We start from the raw sequence: 19,776 nt of genomic DNA on the forward strand, positions 1-19,776 counted from the left end.
TACGTGAAAAACAGTTTTAAAGAGACATTGATTGTCTTACATGTTATACGGAAGAAGTGTTTTTGTAGCTTAACATCTAGCTGTGTTTAAATTTTTGTTTGTTCTTTATTTAGGGTGTAGAAATTAGAACTTCACATTAAATATTTTTTAATTCTTACAATTCATAGAAGATATTTTTAGTGCAATATTAGTATAGGCATCAGCGAAAATTTAACATGCACTCTTGCATAAACACACTCTGTCTGATTTGGTAATAGTTATGTATCTATACTTATGTTGTATAATATAGTAACAACACTCCTGCGCACATAAACACACAGTATGTTGTCTTGTGTCTTCAGTCTTTCTGTAATCTCTTAGTGTCTCAGGGCGTCCCCACTGCCTTCTGCTTAAATACACTTGCCTAAAAACTCTAGACCATAACAACCCAACAGATCTGACTGCCTCTATGAAATCCACTCTGTTAGTACTAAATATCTGTACTGGTGCTTTTAGATATTTATTTCCTCAGGAGTCCCTGTCTTACAAGCAATCCCAAGACAAAATCTTACAGAGGTACTGTAAATCATTCTAACTATTAAGAATCACTAAAGTTGGGCCAGTATCGTAAAGGTTTCTTTTGTTGAACTGTAAGGGGAACAGGGGTCTTGGATGTCTTTACAAGTACAATGATTGTGTTTTGTGCCTATATGGTTATTGTGTATTTCAGTATACACACGTCATGGAAGTCTGTATATTGTCTCAAATAAAAAACACTGACTAAGGTGTGAATTTGTAATTCAGGGCCTCATTTATATAGGAAAAACTGCTCCCTGCCTTTATCTTTATTCCATCGTAATCATTTTAGAGAGTGTGATTAAATTCTTATTACTCAATTTTTAACATACAACATAGTAAATTCCACATATTCCAGCAAGACTCTTACTGTACATAAATGAGGCCTGAAAATGTATTCACCTCAAAAATGAAATGCTGCAACGTTGTGATAGGGCAATGTGAACTATGCAGACTTAAACCTCTACCTGCTTGTTTACTGCTTAAAATCTAAAGCAAGTTTAACAGTGCTGATTTTGTTTTGATTGTCTTACTTTCTTGCTGCTCAAGTTTCCTTAATAAGCTGCAACATCCAGGTCTTGCTGTAATTCAGACCAAAACAGGCCTTCAATATGGTGGAAATATGAAGGTCTGTATGTTGTAATCTAAGCAATTATTCTTCTACTAACCCATCATCGCACTACAATACACTGCCTAATGAGAATGGCATTTCTAAATCATAATGTGTACACATTGGTCTCTAATTTAAGTTGCCATTTGCAATTTATCTACCACCCTGAGAGCCAATTTGACTGACGTGTCTCTCAAACTTAAGTCTATTTTTGTGTTAAAAATGTAAATGTACATATTGGTAGTGAGTGTGTGACAAAAATAAAAAATATGTAAGACTTTTCATGTCTCTTTTGTACAGCTGTTTTGAAAGTATGACAAAAGTGAGGCATTTTCAGCATTAACATAAGTTTATTCTACTGACAAACTAATCCACAGCATAGGTCCATGTCACGCGATTCTATACACACTGAGGGGGCCATATGGTGCTGACACAGCAATCCCAGAACTAAACGTTGCTTCTCTGAACACACAAACAAACTGAACAATATCCATGTAAACTGAGGCCATTGTCAGACAAGACCATAGTTGGCACGTTACTTGTCCAAGCACAGTAAAATGTGCCACCAGCACAAACAAAAAAACCAAAACAAATAAAATTCATATGAAATTATATAAAACATTATCCTACTGAATGGACAGTCTACTTATGAAGCAGGTATAAAGCAAAGTCTGTGGTACATGATTTCAAATTAGTGGCAGGAGGCTTTCCTGACTAAAGTTTGACATTTAGGGAAATGCTCTTATTCGCTTTCTGCCTGAGAGTTAGATGAGAATATCAATTTTCTCATCCAACTTTTAGCCAGAAATTAATTATATGCATTTCTCAAAATATTCCTTTAACTATGCTGTTGTCCATCTTTCACAAATCTAACTGAGCTACACAGGTGCTTTACAAGAGAGAATGACTTTTGCTATGTTAATACACCCTGTAGCCTCAGATAGTTATACTGAGTAAGATGGGGCTTTTTCTAGGGAACAGAATAAAACATGGACAAAGCAGAAAAGTCACCCCCTGAAGGAAAACCCTGTAATCCAAGGATGGGTTTCAGCATATTAAGCTACAGTTATCTCTGTTGTATATTCAGTGGAATAAAGATAGATGCTTACATGCAGACTCACAGAAAGAAACAGAGAATGACTTGAATGCTGTACAATACAGTTTTCTGTAGCACCAAAATTAGCTCTGGGTTGTAAATCTTTAGCCAAAGCTTTATTTAATTCTGAAAGTAACTTTGCCTTTGCTGCCAGGGCAGCTTTAACATGTGGAGTGTCTCGCCATGACAATGTTACAGTGAGAGGTGCGAGTGTTTGCAGCCAACACATTTTTGGCTGTAGGGAAGTGGCTGCCACAGGTAGAACCTGATCTATCTCTTTCTACCAATGGCTCTGTGTTGACTACGATGCTGCCAGGTGACTCTGCAAAACATGGCTGTATGTCTTCGCTGTATCCGTTTACTGTAGGCATCACAGAAAGCTAAGGCATGTTTCCAAGTGATGGCTACAACACAGGCTTGGAGTATAGGCTTCTGGGAGAGCCTATACTGTACCTGTCACAGCACCTGCCCTCCTCGCAGAGCAAGTACCAGATGGAGAACAGAGCCTCCCTGGATTTTATAGTCTGCCGCTGTTTTTTCATCGTTCCTGAGAATAAAGACAAAGGGGATGCAGGGTAGAAGGTGTCAGACAACAGAAATCCCACTATTAAAATTGTCCTACTAAAGATACACAGTTTTTGAAAACGGGTCCAGAACATAGAGGATTTTAAATAAAGGCTGGATGTTATAGTTCGTAACAAACATTACTAAAACAGGGGTAAATAGTCCATTTGTTTGGGACTATTTTCCAGCTGCCAATTGGTACACAAGTGAGTATTTACAGCACCAGGACGGTGTAGTATGTGGGATTGACTCAAAGCAAACTGCAGTGCCTCTGTTCATCGTAATGCGGGAACATGACGGTGTGGCTTATTGATGTATTAGTAATACGATTTATCGGGCTTTGGAAACATAGGCAGTACTTGTTAGGAGGATCAATTCATTGATGTTTTTTGGTTTACATGGGATATGTTGACAATAACAAAAATCCAGAATATTAAGGCTAGGTATATTAAAGAAAGTGCATTTTAATCTTACATCTGTTTTCCACTGTAGATCAACCTCTGCTGCTGTGGAGGGATCCCTTCTTTCTCCTCCACCCTTTCTTTAATACGCTCCACCTGAATGGAAATTAATGTAAAACATGCTCAAACACATACTGATTAAAGGGTAATTATTAGCATACAGCACATATGGGAAAATAAAAGATAATTATACCTTATCTGTGGGCTCTATGTCAATTTCTATCTCTTTCCCTGTGAGTGTCTGAGATAAAAAAAAATAAAAAATAAAACAATGTGAGGGTTATTGTTGAGCAAATAAAAAAGATAGGACGTAACAACTATTCAAATGTTTACTGTTTAACCACTGGGCTAATACTTGCTTTGCCTTACCTTCACTTTAATCAGCATCTTTGTTGACTCGTTTTATAAAATAAACTCGAGCAGGATCAGTAGTATGATATTATCTTAACTAAATCTATGATTTGATATACAACAATGATAACACGATATTTTTTGTCAGGAAACCCGATTCTCATACCCTTGCAAAAATAAAACGGGTGTTTCCTGTGTTCCACAGAGAATCCCACCGCCTTCTTGTTGGACGTCAACGGTTCCGCTTCAACTTGATTTCGGACTGCGCATTTGCTTTATTTACCGTCAGAAAAGAACAGGATTTGCACTAAAAATGTCTTGTACTAGCGTGAGTATCGCCTCAACAAAATTAACCGAAATTTGTTTGCTGGATACCTCATATAACCCTTACGACATCAGCACAACGTGTCGTAAAGTCTCGCATTGTAGTTTTTGCCTGTGCACCGCCTACTAGCTAAAGCCCTTTAAAAACTACACGGTAGATTTGTGTTCGCCCCCGTAAAGCTTCCCGCGCACACGGTGGAAAACGAGATAGCGGCACAGACAAAATCAACCATACTTTCCTTAAGGTAAATACTTGATTTAGCTAAATATATTGCGTAAGGTAAAAGCTTTTTCTTACGTTAACTGTTTGCAATGCTAACGTTAATCAAGTTGATGTGACACTTTAAACGGCATAGCTAACTTTGAATTTTGACATCCGGGCTAAAGAAAAAGAAGCAACGCTGTTCAGCTTTGTGGTTAAGTATGCATGACTGAACTGTCAGTAGCGTTTAAGCATTTTTGAAATCGCTAGCTAGCTAAATAACGCCTTATTACATCTCCACCAAGTAGTTATTACAGTTAGGCCTAATGTTTAGACTTTGCCTGATATAACGTTAGTCAATGGCATTTAATGACCATATCTTAGTGTATGAAGGTAGAAGAAAAAATTGTCTAAAAACGAAAAAAAGACGCAGCACAAAGCAGTCACCTAGAACTCTGATCTCGCTCTCTCTCTCTCTGTCACAGATCCACATTCTAGGACAAACTGCTCCATTTAACATTTTTTGTTGTTACACAATCTGTACAGCCTGTTTCCAAAATGCCTCGCATTGAGAATGACATCAAGCTGGACTTCAAGGATGTGCTCCTCCGTCCAAAGCGGAGCACACTTAAGTCAAGGAGCGAGGTAGGTGTAACGTTACAGCTGTGGATGTGTTTTTGACACATGAAACCTGACTGATGTAAAAACAGATTTTTCCATTATCTGAACCTTTACTAATTCCTGGTAAGGTAATCCTCATAGGCATTTGTTAGTTATTAAAGTAGGAAAAGTAGTAGTAATAATAATAATAATATATTTATTTATATAGCACATTTTAAAAGCAAAGTTAGAAAGTGCTTTACAATAAAAGATAGAGGTAGTTAAGACCCAGAACTCAAGATAACAATATACAATAACTACACAACAAATATCATCAGTTAAGAAAAAGTCACAAGATAAAAGGGAGTCTTAAGACTTAAGAGATCTAAAGAAAGATAATGAGTATGCCAGCGTGACATCCTCAGGCAGGGAGTTTTATCGACCCGGACAGCAAAAGCCCCTTTGTTGACAATTTGAGATCTTGGAACCAATAGTAGGGCCCTGCCAGATAATCTCAAGCAGCGATCAGGCTAATAAGCAGTTAGCAGATCACATATATAAGCAGCAGCCATACCATTCAAGGCTAAAAAAATCTCAATTCTAAAACTCACAGGTAATCAGTGAAAGGCAGCAAGAATTGGTGTGATGTGGTCACTTAGAATGGACTGTATGTGTGTTAAATAGCTTTTCTAGTCTTAATGACTACTCAAAGGGCTTTTACATATTACAGGCACCATTCACACACGTTTATACACTCTGGTCGAGGCTACCATACAAGGTGCCACCTGCTCATCAGATAAACATGATTCACACACATTCACATACCCATGCAAGAGCAATTCGGGGTTCAGTGTCTCGCCCAAGACATGGGACTGCAGGGCGAGGGATCGAACCACCAACCTTTGATTGATAGACGACCACTCTCACCTGAGCCACAGCTGCCCACCCAACCTGCTTAGTGCAAATAAAAGCCTGGAAGCAGCATTTTGTGCCAAGCACAGTCTTTGGATGTTTCGTCTGCTGATACCAGAATAAAGGCATTGCAGAATCAAAAATAACACAGAGGTTACGGGCCTCTTTTCGAACGTTGTTAGAAAAATAGTATATAGGTAGGTATTAGCCCTCGTTCACATTTAACCAGCTAGTTAATGAAGTCGAGCAGTGACCCTTTAGCCACAAACCTGCATCTACAAAATATAGGCTCTTGCTTTCCTGTGACTGTAGTAACATATTGTGGATCATGTCTCAAATACATTTTCCTAGTTAGTTAAACAAATCTATTAAAGTATTAACTACACTAATGTCACATTATGTTTGCCTTTCACAGGTAGACCTAATGAGGAGCTACACTTTCAGGAACTCCAAGGGCAGCTACAGAGGGATCCCCATCATCGCTGCAAACATGGACACCGTGGGGACCTTTGAGATGGCCCTGGCTTTGCACCAGGTAAGTTATGCATTACATGGGATGTGTATGAATCACTTATTATTTCACAAAGAGCTTTACAAAGCACATAGGGTTATTTATCATTTTTCTCTTGTACAGTCTTGGAGTCAGCTAAGTGAACCTAAATGTATTCCAAGCAGTGGATGCTATAATGCCTAATAATCCCTATATTACAATGCATATTGATAGGTGAGGTGATCAAGCGTTCCCAGGTGCCTGAACTTAAATATTGGTGGCTTATGTGTAGCATTTTTGTCACATAATGATAATGAATGACACAAACTGCTGTACGGCATAATTCCGGATCCTCTTTGTTTTTAAGTCACAGAAAGATAAGAGGCACCTCATAGATTTAAAAATAAAACAACTCACTAATATATTGATTTATTTATTGTTTTGTTTCTTCATTCACTCCATTGCTCACTCACTGTTAGAATATCTCAATTACTCTGTTTTTCTTTTTTCTCTTCCACTAGTTCACTCTTTTCACCACGATTCACAAACATTACTCCGTGGATGACTGGGTGGAGTTTGCAAAACAGAATCCTGAATGCCTGGAGGTACTCAAAGTGTTAATCATCATGTAACTCTTTATTCCAGGGAGTTTTTTTTATTGTGGCATTTTTTTGTAACACAAGTCATTCTCTTCTCCGTTTATCTTCCAGAGTGTAGCAGTTAGCACAGGGACCGGGGAAGGGGACTTTGACAGGATTTCAGCCATCTTGGCGGCGGTGCCAAAGCTGCAGTTTATCTGTGTGGATGTGGCCAACGGCTACTCCGAACACTTTGTTCACTTTGTCAAAGACGTCAGGGAGAAGTTCCCCTCTCACACGATAATGGTCAGTAGATGTCTGCCTTTAAACTGTGGGGCTGAAAATGGATGTTCACATGTCAACATTTCTTTGATAAGTAATCAATAAAACATTTTTTATGCTGCTCAGGCAGGAAATGTGGTGACAGGAGAGATGGTAGAGGAGCTAATCCTGGCTGGCGCTGACATCATCAAAGTAGGCATCGGACCAGGTGATTACAGCCTAACATATTTCTATGTCTACATGTTATTTATATTATATTAAATTTAACTTTCACATACTCTCCTGGATAGATATTTGCCATGGATGTTTTAATTGTTTTTAACTGCTTTAATGTTTTATGTTAATCACTTTTTAATTGCCTTGTTGCTGAAATGTGCCATACAAATAAAGCTGCCTTGCCTTGCCCCATTCATTTGGCACTTACAGATCAAACAGACCATAAACAATGCTTGCAAATTCTGTTTCCTGTCATCATAGACTGCAAACTAGAAAATCTTAAGAGTCATCTCTTGCCCCTGTGTCTTCCTCTACAGGCTCTGTGTGCACCACCCGCAAGAAGACGGGGGTGGGCTACCCCCAGCTCAGCGCTGTGATCGAGTGTGCAGATGCTGCCCATGGCTTGGGTGGCCACATCATCTCTGTGAGTGACTCTCTTCTCTGATAATCCAAGGATTTAATCATGCGTTCTACACAGTTCATTTTGTGCAGAAATAATGTTGATTAGTTTGATATTCTGGGAAATAGGCTTTGCTTTCTTGCTGAGATTTAGATGAAAAGATTGATACCACTTTCATGTCTGTGTGCTAATTATGAAACTACAGCCAGCAGCCAGTTAGCTGAGCTTAGCATAGAGGCTGGTAACTGGGAAACGGGTTCCGCCATCCATTCCGACATTGATGTCTAATTGTCGGAGTGGCGGCACTTCCATTGTTTTCAAACGTCCCACCACTCCAACAATCTTTGTTTCCATTAGGGTTAGGATTAAGGGTTAGGGGTTAGGGTTAGGGAATAGCAGCATGTCGGAATAGAAGCATGTCAGAGTGGCGGCATGTCGGACTGGCAGCATGTAACCCTGGGAAACAGCTATCCTGGCTCCATCCAAAATGATCAAAATTCAGAATTGTTTTCCACATTTCCAGTCTTTACGCTTTATTCTAAGCGAACTGGCTAATGGTTCCAGGTTCATATTGACTAAACAGAATGGTATTCTAACTTCTCATCTAACTCTGGGCAAGAAAAAACAATGTTTTAAACTGAAACTTATTCATCTCTTTTCTTCCCACAGTCAACATGGTTTGTTAGACATGTATTTCACCCTGAGAATGTGCAGCCTTATCTTTTGTCTCCAGGTTGTACATACAACCATGATAAACATACAGTCACACTCAAAACATTGTGATATGTTTTGTCTTCTCTTTCACACAGGATGGGGGATGTACTTGCCCAGGAGATGTGTCAAAGGCTTTTGGTAAGCATTACTGTTTTCAAATTGCACTCAAATTCCAACCATAGTAGGAACGCTTTCTGTTCAACTTTCTCACTATATGTTTGCTCTCAGGTGCTGGAGCGGACTTTGTGATGCTGGGCGGTATGCTTGCTGGACACTCAGAAAGCGGGGGAGAGATTATTGAAAAAAATGGCAAGAAATACAAGCTGTTCTATGGAATGAGCTCCGACACGGCAATGAAGAAACATGCAGGAGGCGTGGCTGAGTACAGGTCAGAGTCACAGTTATTTTGGTGTGTATTGGAAGAAATATGTCAGTTTTTATTATATGTTTTTGGGTCATTGGTGTTTTATATATATATATATATATATATATATATATATACCATGTTTACACTGTGTCCTCTAAAGGGTAATCCCAGTTTTTTTTTTTTTTTTTACCTCCAGAGCGTCGGAGGGGAAGACAGTCGAAGTTGTTTACAAAGGTCCGGTGGACGTGACAATACGAGACGTCCTGGGCGGGGTCCGATCCACCTGCACCTATGTTGGGGCAGGTAAACTGAAGGAGCTGAGCCGCAGGACCACCTTCATCAGGGTCACCCAACAGCTCAACACTGTGTTCGGCAACGACAGCTGAATGTCCAGCTCGATCCTGCTTCAGAACCAAGGCTATAAGTCTGCAACACTGCCTGAATGATGCTGTTTGTGGATTGACCATGGGTAAACACAAGTGAACAGACATGAATATTAATACTGAAATACTGTCCTTTTACTTTCCTTTTTCGTTGCAATGCAATTTTCGTATATTGGGTTTTGACTTCATTGACATTAACAGAAATATTTTTCATTACACAGACTCAGAGTTGCTTTAGACTCTGAATGTTACTTTTTTCATACAGTCTACAAAGTGTTCCAGGGGCCAATGTCCCTAGACAGGAAGATGTAAGCTAGAGCAGTATGTCTCCAGCATGTCTGCGTCTGATCATTCCAATGCAAGGTCCTTATTTTCAGTTTTTATGCAAATCCATAACTATCTATTAACAGTATCTACAACATGTAGTTAGGCTCTATGCTAATATTATACTGTAAGCGTCACACACACATATAAAATTATAGCAAATGTCTTAAATTATTTAGAAAGTACTAAATATGTATTCAGCTTCTGGGGCTAATTAGGAAATATAACTGTTTTTAAGAAATGCAATCATTCCACCACTCTTTAAGTTTTGCACTTTAATTACTTGAGATTTGATAGATTTAGTTTCCATTATCATTTCATAGATATGCTTTGAAAGTTCTCTTAAATTTTTTAAATGAATAAGAATATGGGATTATTTATATATGGACCAGTATATGCTGAATGCTAGAGTACAGTACTAGAGCACATACTGTACGGTACAGACCAATGAAGTGCTGAATTCATGGCAGAGGTGTTGTTCAACATAAAGATATATTATGCAGCCTTTATCGTCCCTGGTTCTAGCTGCTCCTGATCAGTACCAAAGTTTGTGTGGGCTCATGTTAGCGATGTGCACATTCAAATTATTGTATGATTCATAACAGCTGTAAAATTAGGGGATCATTCCATGGAGGTTTTACGCCATGAGTATTGTGTAATTATGGTTTCACTTCACACAGTGTCTGTAGATACTCCACTTCAAGCTGTTGTTACATGATTTGTGTTGTTTCATTTTCTTATTGTCACATTGGTGTGAAAATAGCAAAATGTAAAAATATAAATGCAGTTTTCAGTCATTAAAAAAATTCCACATCTTAAATTTTTACTAGCTTTATTATGAATCGGATCTTTCACAAAGTAAGTACGGTACAAAGGAACCAATGTTCTGACATTCTGATTACATTTTTAAAGACTGCTCTGTAAAACAACTATGAGAACAATGACACATTCACCACCAGTAGATGGAGACAAACACCTTAAGCTGGCAGACAGAAAAAAGTAGAAACATTAGTTAAAAAAAACGACCTACATTAGAAGTAACTCCTAAAACAAATCAAGCTGAAGATGTTACATTGCTTCTAGTGTATATGTATTTTGTACACTAAAACAATAACAGCATTGGCTTATTTCTGATATTTGAGCTAAAAGCACTATTTTCATTTGACAGCAACTTGATGCTTAACAATGACGTGTACTCATTCAATGAAAGCACAAGGTGCTGTTACTGTAGATATTTGTAGCCATGCACTTCTTAACTTTGTATAATGATAAGCAATGATCAGTGCGGTACCACCCATTACTGAAGCTCACAAACCACCTCTGTGATGCGTATGTCACCAATAATTGCACCACAAGAACAATTGGTGTGAGCAGGACGGTTGCCCATAAACGAGTGAACTGTTACTTCAGTGTATCCATTGCTGTTCTTGTGGTAAACCTTCCCACAGGGGCAATCCCATTGCTGCTGGGGGATATTTTGGCCATTTGTGTTTGCTAGTTGAACAAAGGGGGCCAGGTCCCAGTTGTTGAGGCTCATCTTAATCTTAATTGTGATTATTTCTTCCCTCTGGTGCTGTCCGATTCTGTTGAAGAAAGACAGTGAGGAAGCAGCAAAATTCCAAAACACCTCCACCACTTTGGGTCGTGGTACGGTACAATCTCCATTTTTGCCCCGATGTGTGATTAGTACGGAGGAAACCCTGCGTTTTTTCTCTGTTATGGCCATGACATTTTTCTGCTGCCCAAAAATACCTTCTGAACTGACTGATGCATCACAACAGTCATCATACTCTGTTGTGAGGGAGCTGAGCTGGTCACCTTCGTAGCACAGACCATAGACATGTCCATCCTTCAAGTTCTTTGCAGACTGTTTGTCACATAAACCAATGGTCCAGTCAGAGTCTTGGGAAAGTCTGACCATCCACCTTTGAAAGTTAGGGGCTGACTGGGCACTACGAATTAGAAGCGTAGCAGAGCATTGCTCCAGCCAATTACTGTAGAAAATCTTCCTTTTGTCTTTGGACAGTGACATGCCAGGGCCCAAAGTCTGTGGGTCAAAGACCAGGTCTGAACTTGTAGCATTGAGCTCCTGGTGGTTCTCTGGGTCAACCAGAGTCAACAGCGATCCCCAGAAGTGGCCTGCTTGCTTTACCATTTTTTCACCATTCTGTCTTATCTCCTGAACCAGTTTGTCCCTATCGCTGCCAGGCTCCAACCCTTTTCTCAGATCCACAGCCTTGGCCTTCTCCACATCCTGATGCACCTGAGAATACATCTGCAGGAATCTGAAGGTGTCCTTCTCCTTCTGTGCGGCTTGCATGCTGCTGTTGCTGGTTTTGATAGACACCATGCGGGCAGCGACTGAACTCTGGACACTAGTCAGGGCAATGTCACGCAGGTTAGTCACAGCCTCAATGAGACGCACACTGGAGCGACCCAGCTTCTCTCTTTCACTCTTCTCCCACTTTTCCAGACTCCCATTCTCATCATCAGTTTTCCCTAGTAAGGCCTGCTGCTCAGTGTTGAGCTTCTCCATGAGCTCTTTGTGGGCTGTGGAGAAGGTCTTCATATTGTGTATGCGGTGCTGGTCTTCAATTGCACAGGAAACACACACACAGGTCATGTCATCCAAGCAGAAGTACTCGAGGAGTTTGCCATGTTGGGGGCATTTAGTGGTCCCACACAGGGCCATAGGCTCAGTCAGAGGATGAGTCTGTAGTAACACAGGAGTGGTCAGGTGGGCCTGGAGGTGCTGGACACACATGGAGATCTCACATTTCATGCAGGTCTTCCGTGCTGGTTTCCTGTCCTCCTCTGTACACATCTCGCAGAAAATAACTTGTAGGTCCTTTTGTAGATTGTCAGACATGTTTTCAGAAGCAGGAAGTCCAGATTCGATTTGAATTTAATATTATTCACGATTGAAAATCCTTAGGTTCCTTCTTGTTGCTCTTTGGTTGACTGTGTTTTTGGCAGAGTAGTTATTCACCAGTTTATGGTTGCTCAGTTTCTGCTCTGATCTGCTTTGCCACAGCAGCACTGCACAAAAGTTTCGATTTCTGCAAAACCAAACATTCAGGGGGGTGGAGTGAGTCAGACAGATGGCTGCAGCCGTCTCATGCCTGGGCGTCTCCAACGGTAAAGTCAGAGGGTCAAAAATACGAAATCGAGAATTATTTTCTAGATGCGGTCACGGTTAAGTTAGTGAGCATGTTGCAATTAATTGAAAAGAGTTTGAACTCTTAAATTAACGATTTAAACTCTTAAATTAACGTTAGCCATACATAGCCTATAGTTGGCAGATTTGTGGATGTTATTGTTGTATCCCTATTTGATGAAACCTACGATGACTTTACCTTTTCTTTTTATTAGCCTAATGCTTTATTTGCAAATTCATAACAGTAAAAAAAAACAAATGAAGTAAAGTAATGAAGTAAAAACAATGAAGCCACCCACATAGGTCTATTAAAAATAAATAATACAATATGAAAGTTATAGATATGAAATTTGGCAAGAAGAAAGATTTGATTTATAATAAAATATTGGTTAATATTGGCTCCTCATTTCTGAGAACAGAAAAACGAAGTATAGGCTATTTTTTAGAGGTGAAGGGACCATTTAAAACTGCATCAACGTTTAGCGTTGACATTTGTTTAAGCAATATTACATGAGAGGGTTTAATTTCGAGGTCCGTAAGCATCACTGAAGTGTACCCTCGAATATTGCGATTATACAACAACTTTTTACAACAACGGTTACCAATAAAATAAAAGTGATAATCAAACTGTAGGCTATTCATATTGTTTAGCAATTCTCTCTTAAAATAAAATAAACCAACAGACAGGATTTCTTGTCCCTCCCGCACATAAACACAAACCTGCTTTGCTAGCTGAATCGTGTCGTAAATAAGAAATCTGCTGAAAAAAATAATTGTATTCATTAGCATGATTGTCGTACTGTTTAATTCAAAAACATAACACCAGACGCGTGCTTTTATTTTGAAAAGTAGAATCTCGGGGACGGAACCAAGAGGGAGGCCAATGATGTATGTTAGAGATAAGACGGGAGGCTGCAGGCCGCAGCCATACACTCTTGGATTTGGCTGCAGCCTTTCTGTTAGGCTTGGTTAGGGTATATAAGTTTCATGTCATACGTGTTATAATTACATATTATATGCAATTATATTATTATAATACATGTTATAATGATGAAATGTGGTGATGTGGGCTATAGACAATAACAAGGCTGTCCATTAGAGAAGTTCACAAAGCACCTCTGTAATGTGCAGGGCACCAATTACTTCTCCACAAGAACAGGTGGCCTGAGAGGACTTCTGGTAAATGTACCCTCCATAATTGTATAGGCCTACATCATTGGTCTCAATGTAAACCTTTCCACATGAGCATTTCAATTGCTTTTGGCATTGTTGTTAATGTGGAAATAAAGCTCCAGGTCTGACTGTGCTTGTACTTGAGCTCTTGTGAATGACTCTTCCACTTCCAAGCGAACAAAAGGAGTTAGGTACTGGCCGATGGAGCTGATCGTTATTGTGACTATAATTCTTTTTTTTTTTGGTGCGTGATGATAATGCTGAATAACAATAATGAGTTAGGAAATCTCTATACAACTTCCACATTTTGCGGTCGGGCCATTTGTTTTGCCATATTTTCACCTGGAGGGTTGACCGCTTTAAGGGAAACCATTCGCCTTTTCTTTTTTAGGGTTCCCTTATAAACTAAAGATTGACTCTCAGTTAAATATTATGAAATAGCTGTTTGCCTCTGAGTCATGGTGTGAAAGCTTGAGCTGTACTCTCCAGCAGTATCATTTCCTAGGAAAGAAACTGTCTATAGTCTACACACTATTCTTTTATAGCAATAACGTAAGTACCGTAATCTTTATTGAATGATAAGGTAAGACAAATGCCCTTTCTTGTCTTACCTTATCATTCAAGATTAATAATCTACTACAGGCAGGGATGTGCACAGACATTTTGGGTGGCCGGGGCTTAAGGAAAAAAAGGCCTAATAGTTAATAAGTAATTATTTATTTGAAATTTAAACAAAACATTAAATATATAAACACAACTCTGACTACCTTACCAATGTATCTTATTTCCCTTATGCAATTGTTTAATAGATTTAATAAATAGTCAACAAAATAATCAGTTCACACAGATACTTTTTAGTATTCATCAGGTTGATCACAAACACCAAAGGACACTCTGCTACAATGGGCATGTTTTCTATGCTACTAGTTTCAAGTATATATTTAGAATGACTGCACCAAGGAGAGGGACATCATTTTGTTTATTTAGCAAATGGCAATAAATCATTTAAAATCTTTTAGTGTTGGAATAAATAAAACTTCAAAAAAATCTTTTTGGTCGCTAACTTGGAAAAAACAATAAAGAGATTGGAAAAAAAAATAAAGAGATTGGAAAAAAAAATCTTTTTGATAAATCTCAACAAAAAGCTTCACACTAAACTGTAAAAGGCTGTTGCTGCAATTTTGTTAATTTTACAGGAAAAAACACTGCACCAATAATGAATAAACACTGTTATTTTTAGATGAGGAGCCTACGATCCAAATTATGAAGTTAATGTTTAATGCAGGACACTTTTTTCATGTTGTGGGCAATTTAGAGATTAGAGATAATCTATTTTAGAGATGTTAGTAAAACAGAAGTTAACTATATGTTTAGTCTTTCAGCTAATTAGCTGTAAACTCAAGGCACTGGCTGCTTAGTCTTTTGTTCATCCAGCTAAAACTAATGCTGGCAAATTAGTTCTAAAGTAAACTCATAGACAGTATATCAACTTCATTGTTATTATGGAGGTTGAGTTTGTGGAGCTGTCAACTGTGATAGGAATTCTTGTTTAAATAAACACTTGCCTTTCTGTAGGTTTACTCAATCTCTCTGCAGATTGACAAGCATGTGCATTGAATGAGTTGAGGATAGCTATGAGAGCCTGCTATGTATCCAACTTCAGGGATAAACATTATAATATCACAGAAACACCTTGTCCCTGAAGTCTAAATAGTACAGAGAACAGATTTGTAGCCTATGTTACACATATAGTCAGCGTCATGCATGAGTCACTTTGAATCCAGGAGTTAGCTAGCTAGCTACATGAATAACGTTAATAATAAATGGTTAATACATCAATGTGTCCGGGACTGCTATACAAGTTGGATCAACATCTTTCTATAAAACATTTTCAACAAAAAATGAACATAACCTCAACGAAGGTGGGATTTAAAGGGCATGGTATACTATAACGTTAGAGCTCCGCTCACTTTTTTAACAGCTCCGGTTCTGTAAGCGATTGTCCCCATTCAGTTGCTCTATTGATGTTTCAGAAAATGCTTATATAAAGGGCTATAAACCCTGAACCCAAGCCTACCAAATACGACATGGATCGTGACCATAAACCATTTGATTCGGCATAAAAAAACATTTTGAAAAACAAAAAAAGGCAAAGGGACAAGATCGACTTCAGTGGAGGCAGCATGGGTAGCAGCTAGCCTTTCGCAGGTGCGGTAAACATTGCCATGGTAACGGTTCTAAACCGTCTCTGGAGCTCCACCAATCAGAAAAATATCCCGTCATACTTGCAAGACATTTCTGAAGACGTTTCTGTGTGCTTGAAGGTAGGAACTCCAAACCATTCATTAATTGAAGTTAGTAATAATGTCGGTGTCTTCTTGATACTATCTGCCACGATAAAGATAAACAATTGTAGGTAAAGAAAACTTCGCTAAGTTTACTGTATCATAACCACAACAGTACTGTTAAGCTTAGCTACATAGCAAGCCAACGCTAGCTAGCTAACTATCTTACATTAACGTGCTAACCATAGACATAGCTAGAACTCTTGTTTTATAGCTATGGTGCTAAACGTTAATTCAACGCGAGTGTTGATGTTCTTTCTTTGGTGTTATTTGGTTAGCTAGCTAGCTAATGATTTCGGTACAGTTGATATTTCGATTGGTTAACCATCATGCTAACAGTTAAATTAAACTAAGGTAACGTTAGTTGTACTTCACTTGAGTAACGTAATGATATTTCTATTATATCTAACAAACTTTATTCCACTGCATTTAAGAAGGAAATGTAATTTTTCTTTATTTCTTCACCAGTGTTATGTCTTTCTGGGTTTTAGTTCCTAAACTGACTAATCACTGGTGACTTTGCTAAAGATGAAACTAAAAATCAGTAATGTATACAAATTCGCTCTATCTATGTACTAAAAAAAAAATTTAATTATATTTTGTACATAATGTGTAATATTTAAATTTTGAATGCATGCTTCTTTTACTTACAGTAAATGAAGGTACTGCTGCATGGACATGGCTGTCAGCTAACAACAGATAACACTGCTATTAAAAAGGTATTTATTTTACATCCTTTTAAGGTAAAGTAGAGGTGGGTAATATGGATCCTTTATCACAGTATATGTTATTTTATATCGTATGTATCATACACTTTCCTAAAAGTTCAGTTGTGACAGTTTATAAATAAAACAACTAGATAGATCTGTCGATTTTTGGCTTAAATCGACACCTGGCAAATCAAGTATTTCATCAGGAGGACTAAGCTTTGATTGATGGTGCGCGGTCCTGCAGGTGAGCTAGCGGGTGCCCCATAACCAGAAATATTACAGTAAAAGGATATCTACCACTATATAAATGGTAAATAAAAAATCTGACAGGTGACAAATTTATATCTTCTCACAGTATCTGTTTTTTTATTTTATTTTATTAATGAATACATATTTACCCTTTCTGTTTGTCTGTTAGTTGCAGGAGTTAATGCCACAGAGGAAAAAGATGAGGCAAAAAGCTGATGGAGGACTCCCCAGACTTGTGGAAGAAACACCCAATGCTCCTGGAGAATCTTCATCAGAACTGAACATTGCGCCGATGGCTTTCAATCTGAACCAGAGCAGTGCAGTCTGTCTCCCCCTGGTCTCTGACAGTCAGAGGCTCATATGGGTGCACTCAAGCGAGATCAACCTACAGCTGGACGGTGCAGCAGAGCTAAACAAGGCCTTTGACTGCTTTCCATACCTGACAGAGAAAAAGACAGCTGCACTGGCGCAGCGCTGCTCCCTGCACCCAGACCAGGTGAAGGTTTGGTTCATGTTACAGAGGCTCCATTATGGCATCAGCTGGGACTATAAAGACATACGCAAGGTTCAGAGGAAGATCCTGTCAAGTGGGGGAAAGGAAAAGCTGCAAAACAGCAGGGGGAAGGACGTAAAAGAGGATAAAGGAGAGAATAAGAAATGCACAAGAGAGATAAAAGAGCCTGGTGGGAAGAAGGCAGAAGAGGTTAGGGAGGAACAGAGTGCAAGTGAAGGAAGGATGATGGGAGAAAATGTGAGGGATAATGAGCGATTGGAGAGAAAAATGAAGCAGGTGCAACCAATGAAGAAAGAGAAGGACAGAAAAGTAGAAGAAGACATGGTGAATACTCAGAAGACAAGGAAAAGGAGGACAGTGACGGACAAGATGGGAATGAAGAGAATGAAGCAACGGGAAGAAGGTGTTGTGGAGAGAGCAGAGGAAGAAGAAATAAGAAGTGATGAAGATGAGAGGGAGTGGCAAATATTCACTCAGTCGGAGACAACACTTTTCACCAGGAAGAAAAAGAAGTCAAAAGCAAAGACTAGATTACTGTCGGTTCAAGAGCAGCCTGCCCTAAAGAGCGTTGTTGTGCCAGATGAGCCGCTGGATGCAAGTCCTCTGCTCATTCCTCCTTCTCAAACTCAGGCCTTTGACGTGCCCCCTCTCACTGATAACCAGACAGAACTGCTGGAAAGAGGTGACACTGTTCCTCCGTCCACCTCAAATATTCATTTGATCCCTGTGAAAAGCGACGTTGAGGGGGAAACAGAAATGCAGACAAATGCAGCAGAGACAACAAAGCCCAATGCTTCCGGCCCTGATGTTGGCAAACTGAAGGAGTTCATGGAAATGCTCAATGATCTTGTCGTTGCAGATGGTTCATCCAACATCGGCCAACAGCTGGATCGTCATGAGGTAGAACCATGCACACTTGCCACCCGGCTCCGCTGCCATAAAAAGACGCAAACCCAGATGGCGATGATGAAGGTGGCTTTCTTGCACTGCCAGTATCCAGATAAGGATGACTACAGCCGACTGGCAAACGCGATTGACATCCCCCGCTACTTGTTGATTCAGTGGTTCGGTGACATGCGCTATTACATCAAGAAAGGAAGGCCACGCTGGATGAATCAGGAGCAGCACAGCCAGGCGCTAGACAACATCTGGTACCGGCAGTGCCTGAATGCACTGTTAAAGACACAGTCACAAATGGCAGGCAGTGAGTGCGGCAATAAAGCAACCTGTGAGATGAAGCTTGACACGAGTGAAAGCTGTGGCAAGGAGGAAAGTGTGCCGGTGCCCCCAGAGTAGAAATGATGACACAGCCTCTGTACATATTATCCCTCCGGGGACAATGAAGATGAATCATCTCTTCACATTTGGAAATATGCATCAGAATCAGTTTAGTGACTTGTAATTTGTGTGTTTATGTTTTGAACTTTCAGACAGATGTTTGCTGAAAGGTTGACAAGTTAAGACACATTCCTATAAATTTGCCTCCTCTTACATATTGTTGTTTAACCATTTTTGTGATTACGTGTCGTTAACGTGTATCTTTATCTGTAGTCGTTTCAAAAGATACTCACTTGCAATATACAGTACAGGCCAAAAGTTTGGACACACCTTCTCATTCAATGCATTTCCTTTATTTTCATGACTATTTACATTGTAGATCCTCACTAAAGACATCAAAACTATGAATGAACACATATGGAATTATGTACTTAACAAAAAAGTGTGAAATAACTGAAAACATGTCTTATATTTTAGATTCTTCAAAGTAGCCACCCTTTGCTTTTTTTGATATCTCTGCAAACCCTTGGTGTTCTCTCAATGAGCTTCATGAGGTAGTCACCTGAAATGGTTTTCACTTCACAGGTGTGCTTTGTCAGGGTTAATTAGTGGAATTTTTACCCTTATTAATAAAAAAGCAAAGGGTGGCTACTTTGAAGAATCTAAAATATAAGACATGTTTTCAGTTATTTCACACTTTTTTGTTAAGTACATAATTCCATATGTGTTCATTCATAGTTTTGATGCCTTCAGTGAGAATCTACAATGTAAATAGTCATGAAAATAAAAAGGAAACGCATTGAATGAGAAGGCGTGTCCAAACTTTTGGCCTGTACTGTAGATGCAATTTTACTTTGATGAGTCACTTTGTGATGTGCAAGTTTTTATTGTCATTCAAATAAAACACCTTCATGGTTCGAA

The 19,776-nt window shown here is 39.1% G+C and overlaps 3 protein-coding genes across 10 annotated transcripts; 2 read left to right on the forward strand and 1 right to left on the reverse strand.

Annotated features, from left to right (window-relative positions):
• Positions 1-1,599: 1,599 nt before the first annotated feature.
• Positions 1,600-4,094, reverse strand: nedd8 (NEDD8 ubiquitin like modifier). Its single transcript, XM_028564628.1, has 4 exons — positions 3,656-4,094; positions 3,480-3,527; positions 3,300-3,382; positions 1,600-2,808 (listed from the first exon to the last, which is right to left on the reverse strand). Exons 1-4 carry the CDS (start codon positions 3,671-3,673, stop codon positions 2,718-2,720), a joined length of 240 nt encoding a protein of 79 aa, XP_028420429.1. The 5' UTR covers positions 3,674-4,094; the 3' UTR covers positions 1,600-2,717.
• gmpr2 (guanosine monophosphate reductase 2) lies at positions 3,853-10,249 on the forward strand. 5 transcript variants are annotated; one of them, XM_028564623.1, is made up of 10 exons: positions 3,853-3,965; positions 4,710-4,808; positions 6,091-6,210; positions 6,687-6,770; positions 6,876-7,049; positions 7,152-7,233; positions 7,559-7,665; positions 8,451-8,493; positions 8,584-8,743; positions 8,919-10,249. In XM_028564623.1, exons 1-10 carry the CDS (start codon positions 3,951-3,953, stop codon positions 9,106-9,108), a joined length of 1,074 nt encoding a protein of 357 aa, XP_028420424.1. In that variant the 5' UTR covers positions 3,853-3,950; the 3' UTR covers positions 9,109-10,249. The 5 variants fall into 5 exon arrangements, with proteins under 5 accessions (XP_028420424.1, XP_028420426.1, XP_028420425.1 ...); XM_028564625.1 differs by lacking the exon at positions 3,853-3,965 and adding an exon at positions 4,076-4,206 and having other exon boundaries at positions 4,649-4,808; XM_028564624.1 differs by lacking the exon at positions 3,853-3,965 and adding an exon at positions 4,079-4,206.
• Positions 10,250-15,825: 5,576 nt separating this feature from the next.
• Positions 15,826-19,219, forward strand: homezb (homeobox and leucine zipper encoding b). Of its 4 annotated transcripts, none has more exons than XM_028564325.1 (3): positions 15,826-16,083; positions 16,758-16,823; positions 17,233-19,219. In XM_028564325.1, exons 2-3 carry the CDS (start codon positions 16,761-16,763, stop codon positions 18,871-18,873), a joined length of 1,704 nt encoding a protein of 567 aa, XP_028420126.1. In that variant the 5' UTR covers positions 15,826-16,083; positions 16,758-16,760; the 3' UTR covers positions 18,874-19,219. The 4 variants fall into 4 exon arrangements, with proteins under 4 accessions (XP_028420126.1, XP_028420127.1, XP_028420128.1 ...); XM_028564326.1 differs by lacking the exon at positions 15,826-16,083 and adding an exon at positions 16,091-16,171; XM_028564327.1 differs by lacking the exon at positions 15,826-16,083 and adding an exon at positions 16,093-16,175.
• The last annotated feature ends 557 nt before the right edge of the window (positions 19,220-19,776 follow it).

Source organism: Perca flavescens, chromosome 19, assembly GCF_004354835.1.
Source record: "Perca flavescens isolate YP-PL-M2 chromosome 19, PFLA_1.0, whole genome shotgun sequence".
Classification (NCBI taxonomy): Eukaryota; Metazoa; Chordata; class Actinopteri; order Perciformes; family Percidae; genus Perca; species Perca flavescens.